The following is a 22655-nucleotide window of genomic DNA, read 5'->3' as shown; positions in this document are numbered from 1 at the left end:
ACGGCGACAGTGCCTGACACCGACCATGACAAGCTGACCATCACGGAGATGCTACTGATTGATGTGAGAGGCCAACTTCGTGGAATTACTACCGTGGGAACGGCGACGATCTCGGTTTCCCAGGTGGCCACGCAGTTGCGGTAAATGCGAGGGCGAGGGTGCAAAATTAGAGGCGGAGTTCTGTGAACAATAAGACCCCTCTGATTGGCCGCACCAAGGTCATCAGATTCCCTAGTCGTGTCAACTAGGGAATACGACTGTTTCATAAGCGGACACCTTAGGTGCAGTGGTGTGCCCTGACGTGTTCTCATGTGTGCTGAGACATGTAGTGAGTCAGACAGTATAAGGGCTTCTACATGGAGTAGGCTACCATATCTGGAGCCACTGTAAATACTGTAAAATAAACCCTTTTTCTCTCACTCCTACTCCTGGGCGCAACCATCCCTATGGCTGAAGGATAACCGGCCTAAACGCTACCCCGAGTCCCAACAACATGAGGCGTAACACTGCAAACTCCCCAAACGAGCCTGAAAGGTGGTTATGTTTCGCCTGTTCTGCTTTTTATGCTTATCTTATGTACAGTCTCTATTAGTGTTATAACTTGAACTTTGATATTCTCAGCATTTAGCTTCAATTGCTTCTACATTTCTTGAAGAAATGGTAGAAACCTTCATTAACCATTCAGGGCAGGCGCGCCATTGTGCCTGTGTATGAATACTTCTAAGTAAGCAACGTAAACCGCCAGAGTCCAAAGTCAAATTCTCTTTAATCTAAAGCACTGATCACTGCCTTCCATGTGTAGTCGTTTTCTTGTTGAACTAAATAACGGTGGAAAAACGAATTCATAAAAATGCGATAAGAGTGGAGAGGCACTACCTCTTCGCACTTGCTTGCGCTCTTGAGCATTTACAGCAGCTATAGCAGCTAACACAGCGAATGCCGCCTATTATAACTACTGAGACATCAAGCACTCGGATCTGCTGTTGCCCAGCTCACCAACCTAAGTGCATCCTGTTCTCGAGCGTTTGCGGGAAAGGCAGCACCAGGTCTCCGGGTTCAAGGGCGGTGGCCAGCGTCTCCATCGATGGGAACGAGACAAGCCCGAAGCTCGAACAGAATCGGGGAGTCGGCACGGAGTCCAGGCTCCAAGGCGGCGAGTAGTAGTCGAAGTAGTGCACTGTCAATCAACCATGCGCAAAAGAGCCGAGACATATGAATGACATAAGTAACTCGTTGAATGTCATATAAATGTTAATGAACAAAAAGAAATAGATAAAGAAAGCAAAATAGAAACTTGAGAGAAAGAGCATGGACAGTATTTTAAGAATTGCGGCACTGCACTATGTGCGGGGGGTCGTGATTGAAAGGCGGTGGTTATTTTATATTGGGCATTCAATCGCAGCTTTTTTGCGATGGGTGGAACTAGAGTGGCAGGACTACGAGTTGCCTTACAGCCGAGGCATTTTGAAGAGATAAATATTAACGATGCGCCGTAACGTTGTTTCTTGCTTGTCCCAGCATTATGCTAGCCTTACAACCACCGTAATGCGCCTTAGTTCTAAGCGCGACATTATGTTACAAATAACTCGAGATAGTTTCAAATTTAGGTAAACGCGCAGTCTTAGTTATTCTTGTGTCTTCTTTTTCAAAAACGCATGCAACATACACACATATCGGAAGGGCAGTGTTAGTTTGCCTTCCTACACGTTGGTACCAGATAGTCAGTGAGAGAGAGAGAGATGTTCAGGGGGCAGCGCAGCAGGTGCGTGACCCCCCCCCCCCCTCCCTTAAAAAAAAAACGAATTATGTTAGTATGGCGCCTGCTCATACCTGCTCCCCCTCCTCACCATCTCCATCCCTGGCCAAGTGCGTTCCATCCCCCCCCCCTCCCCACTACCACCGAAAAACATTTCTGGCTACAACACTACATCAAACAGTCATAAAAGGGCGATGCTCAACCTCAAAAACTCGGTTACTAAAAAGGTACGCCGCCTAGAAATTCCCGCACCAGCTCGACATGACGTCACTGATTCTGACGGCATCTGCACGTGCCCAGTTCATAATTTATTGGTAAAAATCAACTACAACGTATTCAAAATGAGCCACTTACGAAATCTGGCGAGCTTTATTAACATTTTTATGCGTCACAATGGCCCAAGCACGAGGAAATGCATTGATATCCGTGAAGCCACACTAACGTGTCGGTACAGGGAATACGACCGGAAATTAAAAAAAAACAGAGCTTGACCTTCATTATCACAAATGGACTCTTAAAACAGTTACTTTACAAGTTTAAGCTAATTTAATTTCTGTATTCAGTGTCCCTTTGAGCCAAGTGTGCATACCGTCGCCGTAGAGCACGTCGTTCGGGTTGTCGTGAATGCCGCCGCTGAGTTCCGAGAGCAAACCGTTGGAAGGGGTCGAACCCACGAAGGGCCTCGACATGTCCTCCTCGTAGACTACCTTTTGCAGAGTTTCCATGTACAGCTTGACGTAATCCTCGCGGTGTTCCGTCGTGAGGAGCCTGTACCATTCAGCCAATGGAGGGGGAGGGGGGGGGGGGGGGATATAAAACATAATAAGCTTGCAACTAGCACCTCTATTCGTGGTAACAGGTTAAGTGCCTCCACATTGCCATGGGTCGAATAACTATTATAGAAGAGGGGCGCAAATTGATGTACACACACCGATATGGGCAGACAAGGCGAACTTCTCTCTTCTAGTAGCCACATATCCCCAAGTGAACCAACCAGAAAAACTCATCTGTCTAATGTAGACGTGTATTTCTAGACACAAGAATTATGGCACCTTTTCTGCTGTGAGGGAAATATTAGATAAGAAAACCGTGATGTGAGAGAAGTATTTCAGTGAGGGAAGCGTGGGTACAAGTATCCTGGCCACTGTAGCGTGGTGTGGTGAGGAAAATAGAGCGTTTGTGTGAGGGACGTTGGGATGTCGCCATAACCGTAGAGAAAACATCACTGGCCCTTTCCTAGCCTGTTCTCTACATTCGGCCATGCATTGCGCAGCACTCATGATTCATATACATCGTCAGGAAACTTAACATACACCGAATAGTCGCTGAAATGTTGATGCAGTAGACTCCAGTATAGCCGAACCCGAGGGGACCACGCAGAAATCGTTTCGCTTATCAGAAGTTTGGTTTGACAGTAGAATTCTTACAACACATGTCCGATCCTAACATAGTACTGCTACTGCGAATAAATTAAAAAGTCAAAATACCAGAACAGCATTTATTTTGCTCTGGGTAACCCAGCGTAAATGGTTGCTGCTCTGCGACCGTCGAATAAGCCCCCTCCCCTCCCAAGCCACTAGGACGTCTTCAAAACATTTGTGCACTGCAGTGTACATATTCATCCGTTTTGAGGTAGGAATTTGCGATAACAATAACGATAGCAATAGTTATCTGCTTCCGCTCTTTCCCAATATACCTTGCGGGATACTCTTCAGCATGCGAAACTTGTAACCTATCTTATACTTTTGGAGACCTCATATCTATTCGGGATCCGTGGGAACTGAGTATTTGGCCACTTTCATCTCGTTAAATTAGACTATTTGAGATCTTCTAGCACACGTAGGACAACGAAACAGGCGTCAGAATGAAGCTTGGAACTAAAAAGTCGCACCAAGTTAGCGTAGAGCTATGTACGGAGCCGTAACAATGCGTAATTAGCACAAAATTTCGAAATGAAATCTAGGTGCGCTTGTTCAAACTGCGCGCCCCTATAACCGGAACCGGAAGTGTGACATTACTCAACAAAAATATGGGCGGATCGCGGAGGTTGTGCAGTCTATAAATGTGGGCCGATCCCGAAAGCAGTGCAGTCTAAACAACACATCACATGCGGGGAAGGGGGGGGGGGGGGGGGGGGGGGATAGTCCAGGACCCCTAGTTCTACAGAGGTGGATGCCTATCGGGTCCACCCACCAGTTACTGGTGGTCACGCGGGGTCCGAAATGGGCAGCACAGCCTCCCAGTGTTCAGGGGTGGGGTGGCATTTTGGCCTAGTTGGTATTTCATTGTCTAATAGGCTTAAAGCGCAAACGAAGACGGGACGACAAGAAACAGCTTGTCTGTGTTCCCTGACGCCCCGTTCGTTTGTGCTTTAAACTTACTAGATTTAGGGGTGGAGTTGTGGGTTCGGGGTTGGGGGGATGTTGACTGTGTGATGGTTTGCCCGTGTGGAGTGGTGCAGTGACGCATATTTGCCGCAAGGGGCACATTTGTACTAGTAGAGAATAGGCTGAATAGTATGATAAACTTGGATGCGAATGAACGTTGGCATGAAGCTGCCGCCAGACGACAGCTTTATCCCTATTGAGAGAGTTGTGTGCAAGCGGTATAGCTGGCGGGAGTGACGACAGTGTTAAAGGAGTGTGTTGTACCGTGGTGATATAGACTCATCCTTGGCATCATGGTCTTCTCAAGATCTGCGCTGCTATGCCCGAGGGCTCAGAATCAAATCCCGGCCGTGGCGGCCGGATTTCGATGGGGGCGAAATGCAATAACGCCCGTCCGCCGTGCATTGGGTGCACTAGGTGGCCGAATTTAATCCGGAGTCCTCCACTACGGTGTGCCTCATAATCATATCGTGGTTTTGACACGTAAAACCCCCCAATTATTCACATGATCATGATCATGGTGCCTGAATTACATGGGCTCGGGCGACAGCGTGAGCGTGCTGGTTTCTGTGAAGATACTCGTGATCAGGATTCCAGACTAAGTTTATTTCTCTGGGACGTGAGGAAACATGTCAGAGTATGCGATTGGCAAGGCCGCTGATGCGACCACGGGCGAAGTTGTGGTTCGCAGCGTGCGAATCCAAGATTACGGTGGTGTAGTCGTGATTGGGACGGAAACGATAACTAGGGCGATGGCGGCTTCCTCAGTCTCCATGACACTGGTGTGAGCAAACGATGCTGACGTTATCTCCCGGATTCGCTGTCTGTGCGCGATGATGGATGAGGGTGACGGTGTCTGTCTACAGAGTGCTCGGTCAGCGCGGAATTCTGGGTGCATATTTCACGGAACGGGAGTGACTTTGATGCGCTTTCGGATATGTGGGGGTATGATGTGGGTCGAGGCGTGTTCCGAGTTAGTGACATGGTAGCCAAGTTGAACGAGGGCTTTGCGACCTGAAGACGCGAAAATGAGACGCTCGCGTTGACTGGTATGGCAGGCCTCAATGAACTCTCGTGCAGTGTTATTCACTCCGAGCGACTCCAGGCGAAAAGTTGCTGCGCCCGGTGGAAGGCCGAGTGCTTGTTTGTAGGTATTTCTAGGGAAAATGTCAATTTTTAGAGTTCCATGAGATAGGAAGTTGCCTAGGCCACTCGGCTAATGATGAGGCCCTGAATTAGCCGAATGATATTGTCCAGTTTGAGGCAATGCCGCTTATACGTGATACTGCCGGTCATTCTCGTGATCTGAGAGACCGTCTGGGTGAGTCACTTACTAACGAATAGCTGAGACGACGTTAGGGGGCCAAACGGAGCACTCGCGCTTCGCATGAGCTCCTGCCTCGATGCCTCATTTCACCCAGAAAACCTCAACGTCGCCAAAAATGCAGTACTCCATTGTCTTCTACTAATCAAGCGAAATCCGTGGTTAACCGGTTTTCAACCTTAAGTCCAAATTTCCCCATTCTCTGCTTGTTCGAAGATCCGCGGAGAAGAACGCTGCTCTAAGCCTAAGCGGCGTCGGGCCGTGGGCCCGACGGAGTGCAAGGAACGCCTCAGGAAACCAAGGAGCCCATGGGCGAAAAAACAAGAGGAACCAGACTGCGAAGCCAGGAACGCCGGCGGACGTGGCCGGACAAAGAAACACTGGTTCAGTAGGGACTCCAGCTTGATATCCAGGTCCAGATCAAGGTCGAGATCCGCGTGCAAGACCAGGCCGGCTCCGGAAACGAAAAAGAATCAGCAGAAGAAGATCATATCCAAGAAGGAAGAAGACAGTAAGGTAAGCTGGAAAGCGCATCTTTTCTCAGCCTCCCACACTGGTCCAAAGAACACGAACACGCAGAACGACGAAGTAAATGAGCTAAGGCAAACTATATTCAGACTCTCAGGGCAGAAAATGCTGAGCTTAGACAGAAGCTCAACGAGCTCATAGATGAACTTAAGGCACTGAGAACAGGGCAGACAAACTCAAACCCGCAAACAGACGAAACTCAGTCGGCCACCACAGGGCGGCAGGAATTCACAACTGCCATGGTAGCTATGAACAATGCGCTAGCGAATCTTAGCAACCTCGTTTCCAACATCCAAGAGGAGGCGCGCAAGGATAGAGAACGCCTAGTACAATTTACGGGCATGAAATCCAGAACTAAACCCTATACTAGGCCATCAGCTGACCATGGCGAGCTACCGTAAATGCTCGATGAAATTGGAAACCCTCGATATATGGCAGTGGAACTACCATGGGATTTGCAGAAAGCAGGGTCTTCTTAAGCAACAAATCACTAACTGCAGAGCTCTGCCAGACATAATCGCCCTACAGGAAACCGGCTGCTCACCCACTCTTGCGGGCTACTCAGATATATGAGGCGCTAGGGCAGAGTAAGGTTGCGACGCTGGTTGCCAAAGCGGTCACCGCAATCAGACACGACATCGACGCCACGGACATTGACCATGTCTTTATTGAAATCATTACCCAAAAAAGAAGCCAAGAAAGCATCTTCCTCCTCAGCATTTACAGCCCGCCCAGCCAGAGAAAGCACACTTCGGCTACCTGCTACGCAAGGCAGAACAAGCAGCAGGCAAGAAGGGTCTCATCATCCTGGGGGATTTTAATGCCTCGCACAAAAGGTGGGGCTACGTTAAGTAAACTCAAAAAGGCAAGAATCTAGCCAGAGAAGCGGATCGCAGAAGGCTCAGACTTACCACAGATCACACCCAACCCACGCGAGTCGGGAACAGTATCAACCAAGATTCGTGCCCAGACTTGGCATTCGTCAGAGAGGTAAGGGATGCTCGATGGGAAAATGACGGGGAAACGCTCAGCAGCGACCATTGCATTTTGCGCATCAAGATAGAAACCCTCCCGATCAAGAAAAGACTTGGCCAAGCTAGGCTCACCGACTGGGTAGCCTATAGAAAAACTAGGGTGGAGTCCGAAGGCGCTGAGATCACAGACATTACGAGCTGGGTCGCAGGAATCAAGGCAGACTGCAAACGGCTAACCCGAGAGGTCTCCCTCACCACCAACACACCCGAGGTGGATAAGCATCTGTTACACCTATGGGACGCCCGACGGGGGCTACTAAGAAGATGGAATGGCAGAAGCACAACAGGAAACTCAGACTTAAGATCGTCGAGGTCACCAGACAAGCCGAAGAGTATGCGACAGAACTCTCAGGGCGCAACTGGGACGAAAAATGCAACGAGCTACAGGTGACCCTAGGCTTGAAAAAGACATGGGCCTTGCTAAGGGCTCTTATAGACCCAACCATGACCAAGTCCCAAAATCGTAAAACGATCCAACGGATCGCGCACCGATTCCAAGGCACAGACCGGGAAATGCTAGAGAACATCAAGCAGCGCTATGGTGGGGATACAACGGCCGTCAACGGCAACTTGACATACACGGGTGAAGCAAATCCCGCTCTAGATGAACCTATTACCACAGAAGACGTCAGACACGCTGTAATGTCTGCCACAAAGAACACCACTTCAAGTAAGGATGACATCACCAACGCCATGATAAGGAACCTGGACGAAAACTCGATCAAACGATTTACAGAATTCGTCAATAAACACTGGGAACGAGGGACCATCCCGGACTACTGGTGACATGCGGAAATAGTAATGATTCCGAAGTCCGAAAAGACTCCCTGCCTGGAAAACATGCGACCCATTTCACTAACGTCCTGCTTGGGAAAAGTATACGAGAGAATTGTGCTTCAGAGGTTGGAGACCCACCTGGAGGATAACGTGCTCATGCCGCACACTATGTTTGGATTCAGAAAATGCCTCTCCACACAAGACATCCTCCTGCAGATCAAGGAGGAAGTGCTTACTAACATCCCGAAATACGGAGAAAATATCTTGCTTGCGCTCGATCTTAAAGCGGCCTTCGACAATGTAAGTCATAGAGCTGTGCTGGAGGGGCTCAGCAACATTGGTTGCAGGCAGAGAATACACAGCTACGTCAAAGCTTTCCTCAGTAACAGAACCGCCACCATTGGTATAGGAGGCATCAGGACTGACACCTTCAACACGCCCCCAAAGGGAATACCGCAAGGTTCTGTGATATCCCCTATGCTTTTTAACATTGTTATGATCGGCTTAGCACGGAAGCTGGAAAAATTGAAGGACTCAGGCATGCCATCTACGCAGACGACGTCACAATCTGGGTGACCAGGGGATCCTTAGGAGAAAAACAAGACCTTCTGCAGAGTGCAGCAAATACAGTCCACGCATACACAGAACACTGCGGACTTGCATGCTGCCCGGAGAAATCCGACGGTGCTCAGACTCTACAGAAGAGGATGCAATCTGCAAAACTCGATAGACATCTACATAGGGGGGAAGGAGATTCCGGAGGTATCCCAAGTTAAGATCCTTGGCACGTGCATACAAAGCGACTGTCATGTGGATCACATATCAAACAGCTCGCAAACACCACAGCGCAGATCACGAGGATGATCGCAAGAGTCTCAAACAGACGACGAGGTATGAATTGAAGAGGACACATGTAGGCTAATACAGGCCCTCGTGGTCAGTAGGATTGTATACAGTGTCCCCTACCAAACACCGCTCGAGCAGGAAAATGAACAATTAGCGGCAATCTTAGGAATGCTTATACTCGTTAATGCGCTCTCGGACTGCCAGTCAACACCTCGACAGAGAAATTCCTTAAATCGGGCATAAACAACACAGTGCAAGAACACATCGAAGCTCACCTTCTCGCGCAGAAAATTAGACTCATGCAGACCCCAACGGGCAGGAACACGCTGAAGATACTGGGCATGAGGGATGCTTGCAGAGAAATCAACAGCACGGAAAGCATACATATTCTAGAGATCACTGAGATCAGCCCGATACCTAGAAACATGCATCCTAAAATACACGCGCCAGAAGAAAGGCAAGATCGGAAGCACCCGAAAGATATTTCGCGGGGAGAAAAGACGTGTTATGCGTCGACGCGACCACATACAAAGAACACTCCGGGGCGGTAGTCAGCGTTGTTCATCACCAGCTTAGGGAAATGAATTGCGCTTCGATCAAAGGTAACAACATCCTCGAGGCCGAGGAAGCGGCAATCGCACTCGCCATCACCCACCAAGGCGAAGAGGCCACTACAGAAATACTTACGGACTCGCAAGAAGCGTGCAGAAGGTACAGCAGTGGACGTATATCCACTGTGGCCATCCGCATACTCAAGACGAAAAAAAATCACCTTCTCGAGATGCTTCATTACGTGGACACCAGGCCCTGAGACTGTGACAGGGAACCAGCGTGCCGACGCCAACGCCCAAACATACGCCTACCAGGGGGCACACCACGACGGGGAACTGGGCGCTATGGAGCAATTTTAGAAAACCAGAGAGCCCTAAGGAGGAGCTACCCCCCTCCCCACAAAGACCTTAGTAGAGGGCAGTCGGTTGCCCAGAGGCAACTGCAGACTAATACATACCTTAATCTGAGTCTACTCAGCAAAATCTATCCGGCAACATATGACAATAAATTCCCGCTATGCAGGGAACACGCGACGCATTTACTACATTACATGGTCTTGCCAAAAAATCAAAGGTAGCTCCAGTACACAACACCGGAGCAGTGGGAGGCTGCGCTATCCTGCTCGAAGCCTGAAGAACAGCTCAAGCTGATCGACAGAGCTCGCAAGATGGCAAAGGCCACAGGGGCCCTGGACTGAGGGCTCCACCTACGCCGGGATACCTCCTTTGTGAAAATAAAGTTTTTTCATTCATTCATTTAACGCATAACTTTGTTAATACGGCCCCAACTCTTTATAACCATAAGCTTCACTTTATTTGAATTCCAGCTACTGCGCTAAATCTGCCGTAATATTTTAAAACTTGGTCCGTGTTCGCTGGGATACCGTCTATTTACCTTAAATTCTGAGATGTTAGCTAAAGGAAAATGAAGGAAGCTTAAAGGATTTCAAAATGAGTTCTTTACATTATAGTTGCCCACATAGTTATTTAGATATGCAGACGAAATATGCAGACTAACCAGAGCAAGCACGTAGGCCTTTCAAGATAGTGTAGGTTAGCGGCACCGCTATACATTTGGGTCCAGTGACAGTGCGTAGCTGGTGACGCTATCTATCTATCTATCTATTTATTTATTTATTTATTTATTTATTTATTTATTTATTTATTTTCTGATACTGTGCAGCCCATGACGGGCTATTACAGGAGTGGATTAACATACATAGACAGAGAAGTGCATTAGTGCAATGCAATAAAAAGGAAAAAAAGAAATTGAAGCAGCACTGCTAATATGAAACACATTAACAATATAATTACAGAGCACATTTTGACTTATTATATCACATTATTAGTACAGAACATGAGGGTGCACCAGTGTACATAAGGCAATGTACAATATAATTACAGAGCACATTTTGACTTATTATTGCGATAGCAATTATATGGACACTCAAAAGCAGATTTCTGCCGTCGCCGTCGCCGTGAGGTTCCGTATGACGTCAATGGAGATGAAATCGTCGCCGCGCGCCGAACGCTGTATATGCGAGTGAAAGGGCGCGAGGGACGCGCGCTTTCACGGGGAGTGAACGCACGGCGGAGAACAAACGTGCGTTCTGCGCTGTGCTCCCTTAAGGGCTGCAGAAGTAGGCGTCTCTTTCCTCCTCTACAATCACCATAGGCACTTGGTGCCGCAGCTAAACGTCGCCTCCCTTCCCTTCCCTCCCCCCCCTCTCCCTCCCCCACGCCCTCTCGCGCGTCGGAAGAAGGCGCGTTTGCTCTACATATATGGTGATTGTAAAGGAGGAAAGAGACGCTTACTTCTTCAGCCCTTAAGCGAGCACGGCGCAGAACGCGCGTTTGTTCTCCGCCGTGCGTTCACTCCCCGTGAAAGCGCGCGCCCCTCGCGCCCTTTCACTCGCACATACAGCGTTCGGCGCGCGGCGACGATTTCATCTCCATTGACGTCATACGGAACCTCACGGCGACGGCGACGGCGACGGCGACGGCTACGGCGACGGCTACGGCGACGGCGACGCCGACGGTAGAAATCTGCTTTTGAGTGTCCATATAATTTCTATCGCAATAAAACTACACCTGAAGCAGTAATCGTGCCCTGTGGAAGGAGCTATAAACATAGTGTCTGTGCCGTGATGTTTCCTGTGTCTTGATTTGGAAGTACGTGTCATATCTTATTTTTACATGGTTATGAATAACTAAGAACAAGAATTTAAGCCTGTTTCATACTCGGTACGTTTTTGTAGAGGTGGGAGTTCTGCAAGTTTACATAATTAAGTTGGAGAGTGAAAATGGCGGTATTTATTAAATATAAACCTAGAAGTAAGGCGCTGGACCTTCTCAAAGTTTTAGACAGCTACTTTGGGTGTAGGGATCCCACACTATTTTTGCATACTCAATTATGGGTCTTAGCTATTATGGGTTTTGTAAGCTAAAATTTTAATTTCAGGGGAGGCACAGTGCAGGTTATGTCTCAGACCCCACAATATTTTGTTGGCTTTTGCACAAAGCTCATTTACGTGAAGATTCCAACGCAAGTCGGGTGAAAATATAAGACCTAGGTATTTATATTGCTTAACTCGAGCAAGTTCATGACCGTTCATACTGTATGAGAAATTAGAATATTCTTTTTTTTTTCTAGAGATGGACATAAAACCGATTTAGTTGGGTTACGCTGCATTTGCCACCGATCGCACCCGTTCTTAATTTTCTGTAAGTTAAGATCGGGCTGATCACCTGGTGACTATTCTCTTGTACAATATGCAGTCGTCGGCAACCATTCTTATTTGGGTAGTGATGTCATTTGGCAGATCATTTATGAACTAGGAATAAAAGGAGCCCTAAGACACTACCCTGGGGCACCCTAGATACCACGGGAGACAAAATAGATTACTGAGTCCCAGTTGAACATATTGTTCTCTATGTGCAATGTAGGAAGTGAACCACCGCGTAAGGGCCGAATTTTTGAAGGTAACACTGATTTTAAGTAAAAGATTTTTGTGGGACACCTTGTCAAAGGCCTTTGCAAAGTCTAAGAATATTATATCAGTTTGGCCGCGGGCATTAATTGTGCTAGAGAGGTCATGTACAAGTTCAATAAGCTGAGGGACGGTGGAAAATGCTTTGCGAAAGCCATCTTGATCTGGAAAAAATAATTTATGTTCATCTAAATAGGTGAGCAGGTGCTTTGATACAATGTGTTCTAGCATTTTAGAACAGCTGCTCGTGAGCGATATCGGTCGGTAGTTGCTAGTGCCAGAGGTTGGGCCACCTTTATGTATGGGCACAGTTTTTGTGCGCTTCCAGGCAGTGGGAAACGAGCCACTAGAAATAGATTGTTGAAAAATTAGTGTTAAAAACTTGGATGTCCATTCGGCATATCTATAAAGGAATTCATTGGGGATTTCTTCAGGACCGGGACTTTTTTTATCATATTAACGTAAAGCAACAGATTGAAAACGCGCTCTTCTGTAATCGCGATATTCTGAATAAGAAGTCTGTCTGCATAATCATTGATGGTAGGCAAGATACCGTCATCGATGGTAAAAACTGAGGGGAAAAGGAGTTAAATACCTCCGCTTCATCCTGGCTACTTTTGCCTGTGTGCATGCTACACGACTTAGCCGTTGGATTCAAGTACCTCCAAAACTTTTCTGGGGCTTCCTTGAGAAATAGTTTCAACGTTGAGTTATAAAAGTTATCTTTAGATGTCTTCAGGTTATGTCGGAGATTTTTACCTAAGAGGTGAATGTCATTGTTTCTGTTCAATACTTGGACTGAGAGTGCAAGCCTTTCGCATACGTTTAAGCTTTCTTTAAGTGTGTATTATCTCCCGAATTACCCAGGGGTTTTTCCTGCGCAGGGGTTTTTCTTTTTCCTGCACGTTTAGAACGCTGAGGAATGAAATGTTGTATGCAAAACGCTGTCATATCGTGGAAAATTTTCCACAGTTCTTCAGTAGTACCAGATGATCTGTACAATTCCAAAAAAGAATAATATGACTGATCCAGATGTTCCAGTATTGTCAGGTCATTGGCGGCTTTAAAGTTGGGAATCACAAGTTTCTCATTCTCACGCATGATATTAACATAAACATCTAGTGACATCATAACCATTTTATGATCAGAGCGACCTTCATCAATTTCACACATGTTAAGAAATGGGAGCAACCAACCAGATACGAATATTAGATCAAGGATTGAGGAAGCAGTTGGACCCACACGCGTATAAGCTGAGACGACCTGAGTTAAATCATAACAGAAAGCCATCTCAAGTAGTTGTTCACAATTAGGGACTTCACATCCCTCTACACAAAGTGTTGACCAATTAATTCCAGGAAGGTTGAAGGCCCCTAATAAAATCGTATTGTCTTCGTGCTTTAGGTGTGCGTCCATAAAGCTGCTTAAGTTATTAAACACATTCACTGGGGAGTTCGGTGGTCTGTACATAGCACCAATGAATACTGTACAATTATTAAGTTTTGTTTTAATCCAAATATGTTCGACATCTGTGACATGCGAGAGAATACTGAACAATATACATTCTTTAATTAGCAGGGCAATACCTCCTCCTCTCGTTTCACGGTCTCTTCTCACGATTTTGTATCCAGGAGGTGATACTTCGGCATCTAGTAAGTCTTTTTTAAGCCATGTTTTGGTAAGTACCAGAATATCGGGATCATGCTCCAGTACTAGAGCCTCAATGTCCATAACTTTATTTGAAATGCTTCTTACATTTATGTTCATTATCTTGAACTGTTTAGAAGCACTGTGACGCCGTCAATCGTTGTTACCGTGCCTGTCACCTCTTTCGGAAGGTGCCTTACATATGTACCTCAAATTAGTAGCCTCATTCCAACTATACACCACATCATTTATACTCATCTTGTCAAACATAAGTTTCACCTTGATCCCCGCCTTTTTCCTCTCCTCAGAACTAGAGTCCCATAGCCGTTTTCGGATCTCGACAATTCGTTTAGAAAATTCTTCGTTAATGCTGATTTCCTTACCCCGGAGCATAAAGCAGTTTCGCCGGATTTTAGTTATATCTCGGAAATCTGAGAGTCTCAAAATGATTGGCCGATCTTTACCATCCTGTCGCTTTCCTAAGCGATGAATCCGTTCGACTGAATCCATTTTTAGGTTTAAGACTGTATGACAAACATCAACGTTGACCTTCTTACGTAATACCTCTGCAGTTTCATTCGCATCTTTTATCCCTCTGATAATGAGATTATTTCGCCGAGAGCGATTATCGAGGTCATCAATTCGTTTGACGAGAGCATTACTGTCAGAATTTGATTTACGGGTCAAGTGTTCAGCTCTTTACCAAGAGTTGCCATTGCAGGTTCAATTTCATTGGCAGTTGGTGGTCGTGTCGATCCCAGGTGGGAGCCTGGAGCAGCCTTGGACCAGGAACTTGACTGGCCGCTACTCCCGCATCCTGGGCATCTTCTTCTCCCTCTTCTTCCACGTCTGCCGCGATGGCTGTCGCATGCTTGCTTCCTTGTTTGTTGCTCACTTCTGGCACTTACCCACTACGATCACGGCACTCGCGCACTTCACATATCACAACCTCATTTCCTTTCCTTTTTAAACACCGAATATTTGTGTCCGAATGTTCGAATATCCGGCTAACCGGTTATTGAAACGGGATATCCTGAATATCCGTTTTTGAAATCCAGATAAGCGGATAACCGGTTTTCGAGACCGGATTCACTATCCTCCGGTTAAACCAGATAGCCGGTTTGACTGATATTTGCAAGCACTGGGCCTTACCGAGGACGCAGTTAGAACGCTGGCGAGCCTGAGCTTGTGCAGACAAGGAGCGTGTGCATATACACAGGCTTGCGAGAGCGACAACGACGGTGACCATGCGGTGACATGGCCTCGCGGCGATGTACTCTCCCATCACGCAACACCTCATGCACTACTGCGACATCTGATGTTCCCTTTCGCCCGCTCTGCTCCGTCGAGGCGCGATCGTGCCCAGCGTTCCGGCTCGATTGGTACGATCGCCTTGAAGGGGCCGGATGCGGCGAGAAAAATCTTGACAATTGTCTATACTAAAGCATAAGTATTCTTTGCCACATGGGTAGACGCGCATAAGCTAAATTCTTAGACAATGCTGTCTACTAATGCTGACGCATTAGTAGACAATTCTAAGAATTTTTTTTAGCTTTTCATTCTGTACTGTTGTCAAGATACGGCAGATTCTCTCGCCCCCGCGATGCAGTTTTCTGGAAATACTGACGGCTGCGCTTCACTGGCAGCTGTCTTATGGTACACACTAGGTAAGTGAACACACTAGCCACAAGCTTCGGGCAATGCCGTGCCGAACATTCGCATGGCAGCCGACGTCGAGGCTTCTAAGCGTATGATAGACTTGGATGCGAATAAATGCTGGCATGAAGGTGCCGCCAGACGACAGCTTTATCCCTATTGAGAGAGTTGTGTGAAAGAGGTATTGCTGGCGGGAGCGACGATAGTGTTAAATGAGTGCGTTGTACCGTGGAGATATAGACTTATCCTTGGCATCATGGTCTTCTCATTATCTGCGCTGCTAAGCCCTAGGGCGCAGAATCAAATCCCGGCCGTGGCGGCCGCATTTCGATGGGGGCGAAATGCAATAACGTCCGTGCGCCGTGCATTGACAACGTCGGGACAAGCGCACTAGTGCACCCTTCCTCCGTCCCAACCGGCTAGGTGCCGATGGCGCCACTAGCCCTGTCTTGTTTCGCTTCGAAGCCGTAGCGAATGGCGCTTCAAGAACAACCACTGATGGCCTTTTAACAGCGGAGCTGTTTAAGCCGACCGTCAGTCCGTGTGTCGCGAACAAAATCCTCGCTGAGCGATGACGTCACCTGCGTTGCCTAGCAACCACCTCGTGGAGCGGCGTGTGCTTCACGTTCTCCTTGCCGTGCACATGTTGCCTTGACATGGGACGTTAAGGAGAGGGAAGGAGAGCATGCGCGCGGCAGCGCGCTATGCTCGGGAGAGAGCAGCGAGAAAGAAAGAAATGAAATTGTAGCAGCACCAACGAGGCTACGCGCACAGCTGCTGCCGACGCCGTCCGCGTTTCCCCGCGTTCGCGCCGAACGCGCGTGGTGTCCGTGACTGCAGCAGGCACCTCTGGGGGCGGCTCGGCAGGTTACAAATAGAGGACGATTCCAAAAACAGGGAAGTCTAATTCGCTTAGCCCGAAAAATTAAGGCACTTGGACAGTATTATCCCGGAAAATTTCGTAGTTCTCGGCACTCGTGAAAGGAGAACAATATTCCTCATGACACGCTTGGTCGTATGTTCTTAACGCGGCGATGACAATTGCAGGATCTTTATGTAAGCCAGAAACTACGCTTCTGGTGCCTCTTGATGCAGAAAGCTTCTTGCATCATTGATTTATCTGAAAGCTGTAAAAATTGTAGCGGTGTGTTCAGGACTAGCGTGAATGAGCCCAGCCACTAGGGTATGTATGCATTTCTACAGTCCAATCTGTCTGATTATGCAACTGGTGCATTCTAAATTTCACCGTATATATTATTGCAATTAGTTCTTATGAACTAATTTACTGCTATGGCTGCGAACATTCATCAATCGAACGTATCTTGTGAAACCGCAGAACCTCCAGTCTTAAAGCCCATTCAAATCGGTTTTCTCAAAAGAAAACATATCACCGCCCCTTCACTGCGTGAAGATGGTCGAACACCGAAGCTGTGTAAGTTACACCGAGTGTTACGTGTGTTACATGTGCATGTGTTGCACGTGATTCAATTGCGTAAACACAAGTAAACGCAGATCTACAACAGGAAATTATATCGAAACGTTGCGAGGCGAGAAGAGGCAGCGACTTCCGATGCTACTCGACGACTGTCCAGTTCTCTGGTCGAAACCTGCCGAGCCGCCGCCAGAGGCATCGGCTGCAGTCACGGACACCGCGCACGTTCGGCACGAACGCGGAGAAACGCGGACGGCGTCGGCAGCAGTTCTACTGCGTTGCCCGTTATCCTAAATGGCGCGCCGCACAGAAACACCTTCTCTTATCGCCTCTCCTCCTTGCACCTGGTGCGGCCCTTGTTGGTCGCCTCCTGCTCCCAGCGCGCGCCCTCTCATCAATTGTCCTCCTCCCCCAGCATGCCTCTCCTCCTCTGCTGGTTACGTGACCTGCCCTCCCCCGGCGCGGCTCTCATCTTCTCCTGGTCACATGACTTGCGTGACGCCGGACAGACGGCTAAGGGTCTACTATAAACAGCTTCGCTGTGAAAAATTGGCTGAGATTACTTACTTACTTTGCTTGAGATTTCGCAGCCTGCCGTCTAGCGATATCTACTGGATGATCGGATTCAGCCTGTCGCTTGCGCTGAAGCGCACGCAGAGACGGCCCAGCCGGCGCGCCATCCATGGCGAGACTGAACGACCAAGCACCAGCGAAGCAGCCTTTAAACCCTCGCCTAGTCACGTGGTTCCGCAGTGGCAAGGCTCCGAGCTAGCGCAGCTGCGACGCTTCTCCGCAGCGGATCACGTGGAGTGACGTCACAACTGCTACACTTGCGCTCTGGCGGCCCGCGCTCCTGTGGCTCATGGTCATGGCGACGCGATGAATGACATTGCGAGACATGGCGCAATAGAGTTTTCGCTCTAAAATAAAACAAATGCATTATATGAGCCCGATGCGAAGGAAAACGAATGTTCAGCTTCGAACATTCGTGTGCTGTTGGTGTAAGTTCGTCACCCATGCTTTGGTGCATTGATTCAAGAATGCCTTCATACACTTATTCTTCATACGTGGGCGATAAAGTGGCATATGTTTTAGTGTGAGTTGAGGTTGATGTGTGTAGATAACGTGTGAGAAACTTACAATGCCAGGAAGCGGCGCTACTCCCTTTGCCACTATGCAACCGAGCGGTAATCACTTTTGCTGAGCTTCCGAGGTTGAAGCGGTTGGAGTCCTTTCTCTGGAGGTTACCCATAAAACGCGGGCGGATGAGTGGATTTTTCATCCTCGAGGAAAGGAGTGCATCGCGAAGGGTCAGCTACACAGCCAGTCCTTGTGTAGCAGCGGTCCGTGAACTAGTAACGCAGGTCTATTCCGTTTCGTAATATGTCATACACTATTTTTGCAGCCAACTATACTGCACAGGTCGACTTTCCCTTTTCCGTTCCACATATTGCAGCATGAACTGAGCACAGTGCGTTAGCTATCACCAAGTTGCATTTTCGACAGGTGACCGCACAGTAGCAGTGTAGAAGCGGTAATGGTTTCGCATTCGTGCGCTTTCGTTTGAGGTAGTGAGCCGCCCGTCGCCGAAAGCACCATCTCGTTCCTCTAGACTACAGCACTAGTATAGCAAGCTACTCCGCGAAGAGGGTCTGCACTATCTACAGAGCTGACTTAACAGAAGTATAGCTTACAATTCATTCGGCCTTCACAGGACCCTCTATCGTTAGTTCTCCCTGATTTACTGTTTATTAAGGCGAAAGCCTTAAGTGGCTCATACCCCCGATGGTCTTGAAAAAAACGCGCCGTCCGGTCCAGTGGTACAAAAATTTTCATCATCAGCAACGGCCCATACCCCCCTAAGCAAGCAAAAATGCAATGGCTCATCCCTCTCGTAATGCAGAGGCTACACGCTCTCAGCAAAGTGAAGCGAACAGGGCATACATTCATTGAAGTCACAGCATACAACGTACATAAACACGTCTAGTCGAGTGGTGCAAAACAAAAACTTGTGACCTTCTCAATGGCTCAAACCCCGGAAGCAATGACTCATACCCCCGTAAGCAAGCAAAAATGCAGTTGGTTCATATCCCCGTAAGGCTGAGACTACAAGCGCTCAGCAAAGTGAAGCTAACAGTGCATACATTCATTGAAATCACCCATACAACTCACAGAACAGCATATTTTTCAATCGCCTGCTGAGAGGATGTAACTAAAGTCGAAGAGAAACGTCGTTGCGCCAGTCTGACCCCGCTACACGAGCGCGCGAAGCCGCAGCTAAGCGTCGAAAACGAGCCGAAGAAGCCGAACTGCGAAATATAGCAACGCGACGATGCGAGATGACGCATTGCCAAGTGCGCAACAGGCTTTCGCCTCCCCAAGTTACAGGAGTGTAACATGCTACCGAATTTTTTTCTGTCGGTGCTTCCGATATACTCTTTTCTCCCAGGCGTGTGCCCTATTAGATGTATGCCGGACCAGTAAAAAAAGTGCGATGTTGGACCAGTGCCTGTGTTGTTTCGTGTTCCTATGACCCTGTAGCGAGCGCTGTTTGTTAGGAATGTTGCTTTAATTCCAGGTGTCCAACAAACTGAACTGATATCGATTGCTGTTGGTAAGGCAAAAATATTTCGCAGATGTATGTCAATCTGAGCAACTGATATATCCAAGACAGCGAAGCTTCATGAGTTATTTTCTTGTGATGACAATACCGCGCATTGAAGGTGTTGTCTATTTGTGCGAAGTGTACGCAAGGTAACTTTTATTATCGTTGGTAATTACATTTCAGCCAAAAATTTGGCCTCCCGACGCAGGTATTGTAGCTGATGGCTACCGATCTAGCACGCCACCACACATCCCTGCCGCTCGAAAACGGCTGCGAAACTCCCCTTAACATGCAGTTTATCTGTAAACCGTTCGACTAAAGCAGTCTTACGCCACTACTATCCGCCTCCGCATTAAGTAAAGGCAATATGACACCTAAACGGAGTTCCCTGGAGAAGATTTTACCGCTATACGAAGACGACGGCAAATGGGGTAGGTCTGTTTAGAACGAGCAAATATGTCGTTCGGTGAAAGGGTGATATCACGGGGAACCAGAGACGGGAGAGCGAGGGCGTTGGGAACTGCACACGTCATCCACTGTAGTTCGCAGGCGTCAGTAGGTTTAAACAAAAAGAAATAATGAAAAACAAAGCCTCCCGGGCATTGTTGGCGCACAGCATTAGCCCCAGCGTGTGCCACAGCCACTCAAATAACGGTCGCGACGCAGTGCGACTCGAAGTGCTTTGGGCGCGTTAGCCGAGCTTTCGAAAGAAGTGGACGCCGAGATGTGCGCTCTTTGGGAAACCATGCATTAGGCCTTGCGAAAGTGAGTCGCTAAACCTTACCGCCCGATGGCGACGTTCTCTCTCTCCCTCTCTCTCTCTGTCTGTCTCTCATATTTATTTATTGCCCGTAGTTAGAGAAGAGAAAAACATTTGCACTCCTCGTTGCCATCAAAAATAAATTGAAAACTACATGCTGAGAGGAGCAACGGCGGGGGTTCTACGCTGTCGATATTGTATATGGCGTCTTGGCTACGAACAAGTTTGCGCGGTGCTGTGTTTTGAGGAGAACCTGATATTTGAAGAGGAAAAAAAGACCTTTGGCTAGCACAAACAGAATGAATTTCACACTACTCTAGCTCTCCTGGAGCAAGCACAAACATGAATATTTCTCCAACGACTTTACATGACACGAAATGCAGCATCCTCCAAATTCGCATAGTTTACCGCTTCGTACTCACAATTACCCACACCTATCGCACCCAGAGCTAATATGTCTCAACGTCCCTTGCGTTCGGAGGTCTGGGTTGCCAACCTGCACAATACTTCTTCGTGGACCTCTCCTACGCCATCTACGCAACATGATATTCACTCTCAACCCTCACTCAAGAGTGCTAACCAGGACACAATTATAGTACATACATGTACACGAAAGCGGCGTATTTGGTACGTGGGGAAGCTCGGCTTCGAAAGAAGTGGAACACGATCTGTCACTCACTTCCACCAGTTGTAAGCCAAGCCGAGTTCGTTTTCGCTGTTTCCGCACCAGAGAACTAGACTGGCGTGGTGACTCAGTCGCCGCACCTGCAAACACCACCGCCTTTAAGTTTGCTGCACTGATTGTAGAGGTACGAGACAAGCTGAACCAGCAGTATTCGCAAGAACGAATGACACATCTCTCAGTTTGCTTTTGTACATGCAGCGTCAAATATACTACCTATTATAAGTATGTAAATGAGTTGATTAAATGTGTTTATTGACGCCCAGGCATTGCCGATACCTCAATATTTTGCATTACAAAATGAAGAGCGAATAGATATGCATTTCCTTCTGCCTCGAAGATTTACTTATTTCTTTTTTTTTCCTGGACGCTTTACAGTGATAAAAGCGGAACAATCATTCATTGTCATCCTATACGGAGAACGTTTTCGATCAATTAATTTAGGGTCATGTCAGCCTGCAAATCGCACTTCAAGGTAATAAGTTATGTTCCAATACTTCAAGTGTACACCTATTTACACAAAAATATCGCTAAATAAGTACATCAATAACATTTGTACATGCGATTCCAATACTAATTGTATCATTGATTGCACACAGCCACAGTACTTCGCGCACAATGTCGTAACGCCACACGAGCGCACCTTCGATGTGGAACACGCAAACCGGGGAACTTCTTGGACGTGTCATACTTTGTCCATAGCTGCGTTCCCATCTGCCAAGCTGACCTTGTTTTCGCCGTTAATAGATGTGCTAGTGGTTTCTCTAGAATCACGTGCGCTAACCAGCAGCGGTTCTTCCAGTTTTTAGCGCGTTCAGTACAAGCTAATACACGAGCATGAGCGGGTTTCTGATTGTGAAAATTACCATGTTCGAGATGTTATTTTCAAAACGTGGAGAGAAAGCATGAAACCAAATGATACCACCCTCGTTGAATGGCTCGACTGGCACGAAGTAAACAGGCAGTGACCGAAATAATAACGCAATCGTACAGCCAATCTGTCTTCCGTACCAGTAGAGTCACTGTCAGGGCATTCTTAGCATTGGCCACTCCTCAAAAAAAAAAAAAAAGGGGGGGGGGGGGGGGGCTGCCTTATAGAACGAAGCATGCAGAGAAGCTCCATTACAACGATATTTCTTTTATCGACGATTCAAATTAACACCTTACTCGTACAATTTCTTTCCGCATCAAAGCGTCACGTCAGTAGCCGGTATCCTTTAAACGTGGCCGAAGCTTTGAACAAGTGTCTATCAGTGTCTTCCTGTAAAGGGTACTCTGCCACTACAACGCGTGGCAATAAGTAGAATCAAGAAAGAAGCACTATGCCGAGAAAGTGTGAACGAGTGCCGTGAGCCCATCCTGTTATCACTAAGATATCGTAAATATTAGGTATTCTCGTGAATTGGCAACGTTTGTGTAAGGTATACGCGTAATATGATGGCTTGCAATAGCCCATAGAAACGGTAAGCTGAAAGAAATCGCATTGGAGGAGCTGTGCAAAAAGCTCGCATTTTGCCGACAACGCATTATAGGCAACTCACGATGTACATAACTACGAACCACGATAGGTAAAACACAAAGAGTACGGTGTCGTTCGTGTCACTAAACAACACGCTGTTTGTACGCGACGAGCGCCTTTTGTTTGAACCATGTCAGTCGACGGGTTGTAGGCTAACAATT

At 47.6% G+C, this 22655-nt stretch overlaps 1 protein-coding gene across 1 annotated transcript in view; it reads right to left on the bottom strand.

Annotated features, from left to right (window-relative positions):
* Positions 1–22655, bottom strand: part of LOC119456742 (beta-mannosidase-like) — a 60772-nt gene that overhangs the window by 33630 nt on the left and 4487 nt on the right. Inside the window, exons 2-4 of the mRNA XM_049669060.1 lie at positions 20973–21058; positions 2346–2524; positions 1001–1177 (exon numbers count right to left, since the gene is read on the bottom strand). Coding sequence (XP_049525017.1) covers positions 1001–1177; positions 2346–2524; positions 20973–21058 — 442 coding nt within the window. The remainder of the gene's footprint in view (positions 1–1000; positions 1178–2345; positions 2525–20972; positions 21059–22655) is intronic.

Source organism: Dermacentor silvarum, chromosome 6, assembly GCF_013339745.2.
Source record: "Dermacentor silvarum isolate Dsil-2018 chromosome 6, BIME_Dsil_1.4, whole genome shotgun sequence".
Classification (NCBI taxonomy): domain Eukaryota; kingdom Metazoa; phylum Arthropoda; class Arachnida; order Ixodida; family Ixodidae; genus Dermacentor; species Dermacentor silvarum.
Note: the sequence above shows the minus strand (reverse complement) of the source record. Positions and strands in the feature narration are given on the sequence as shown.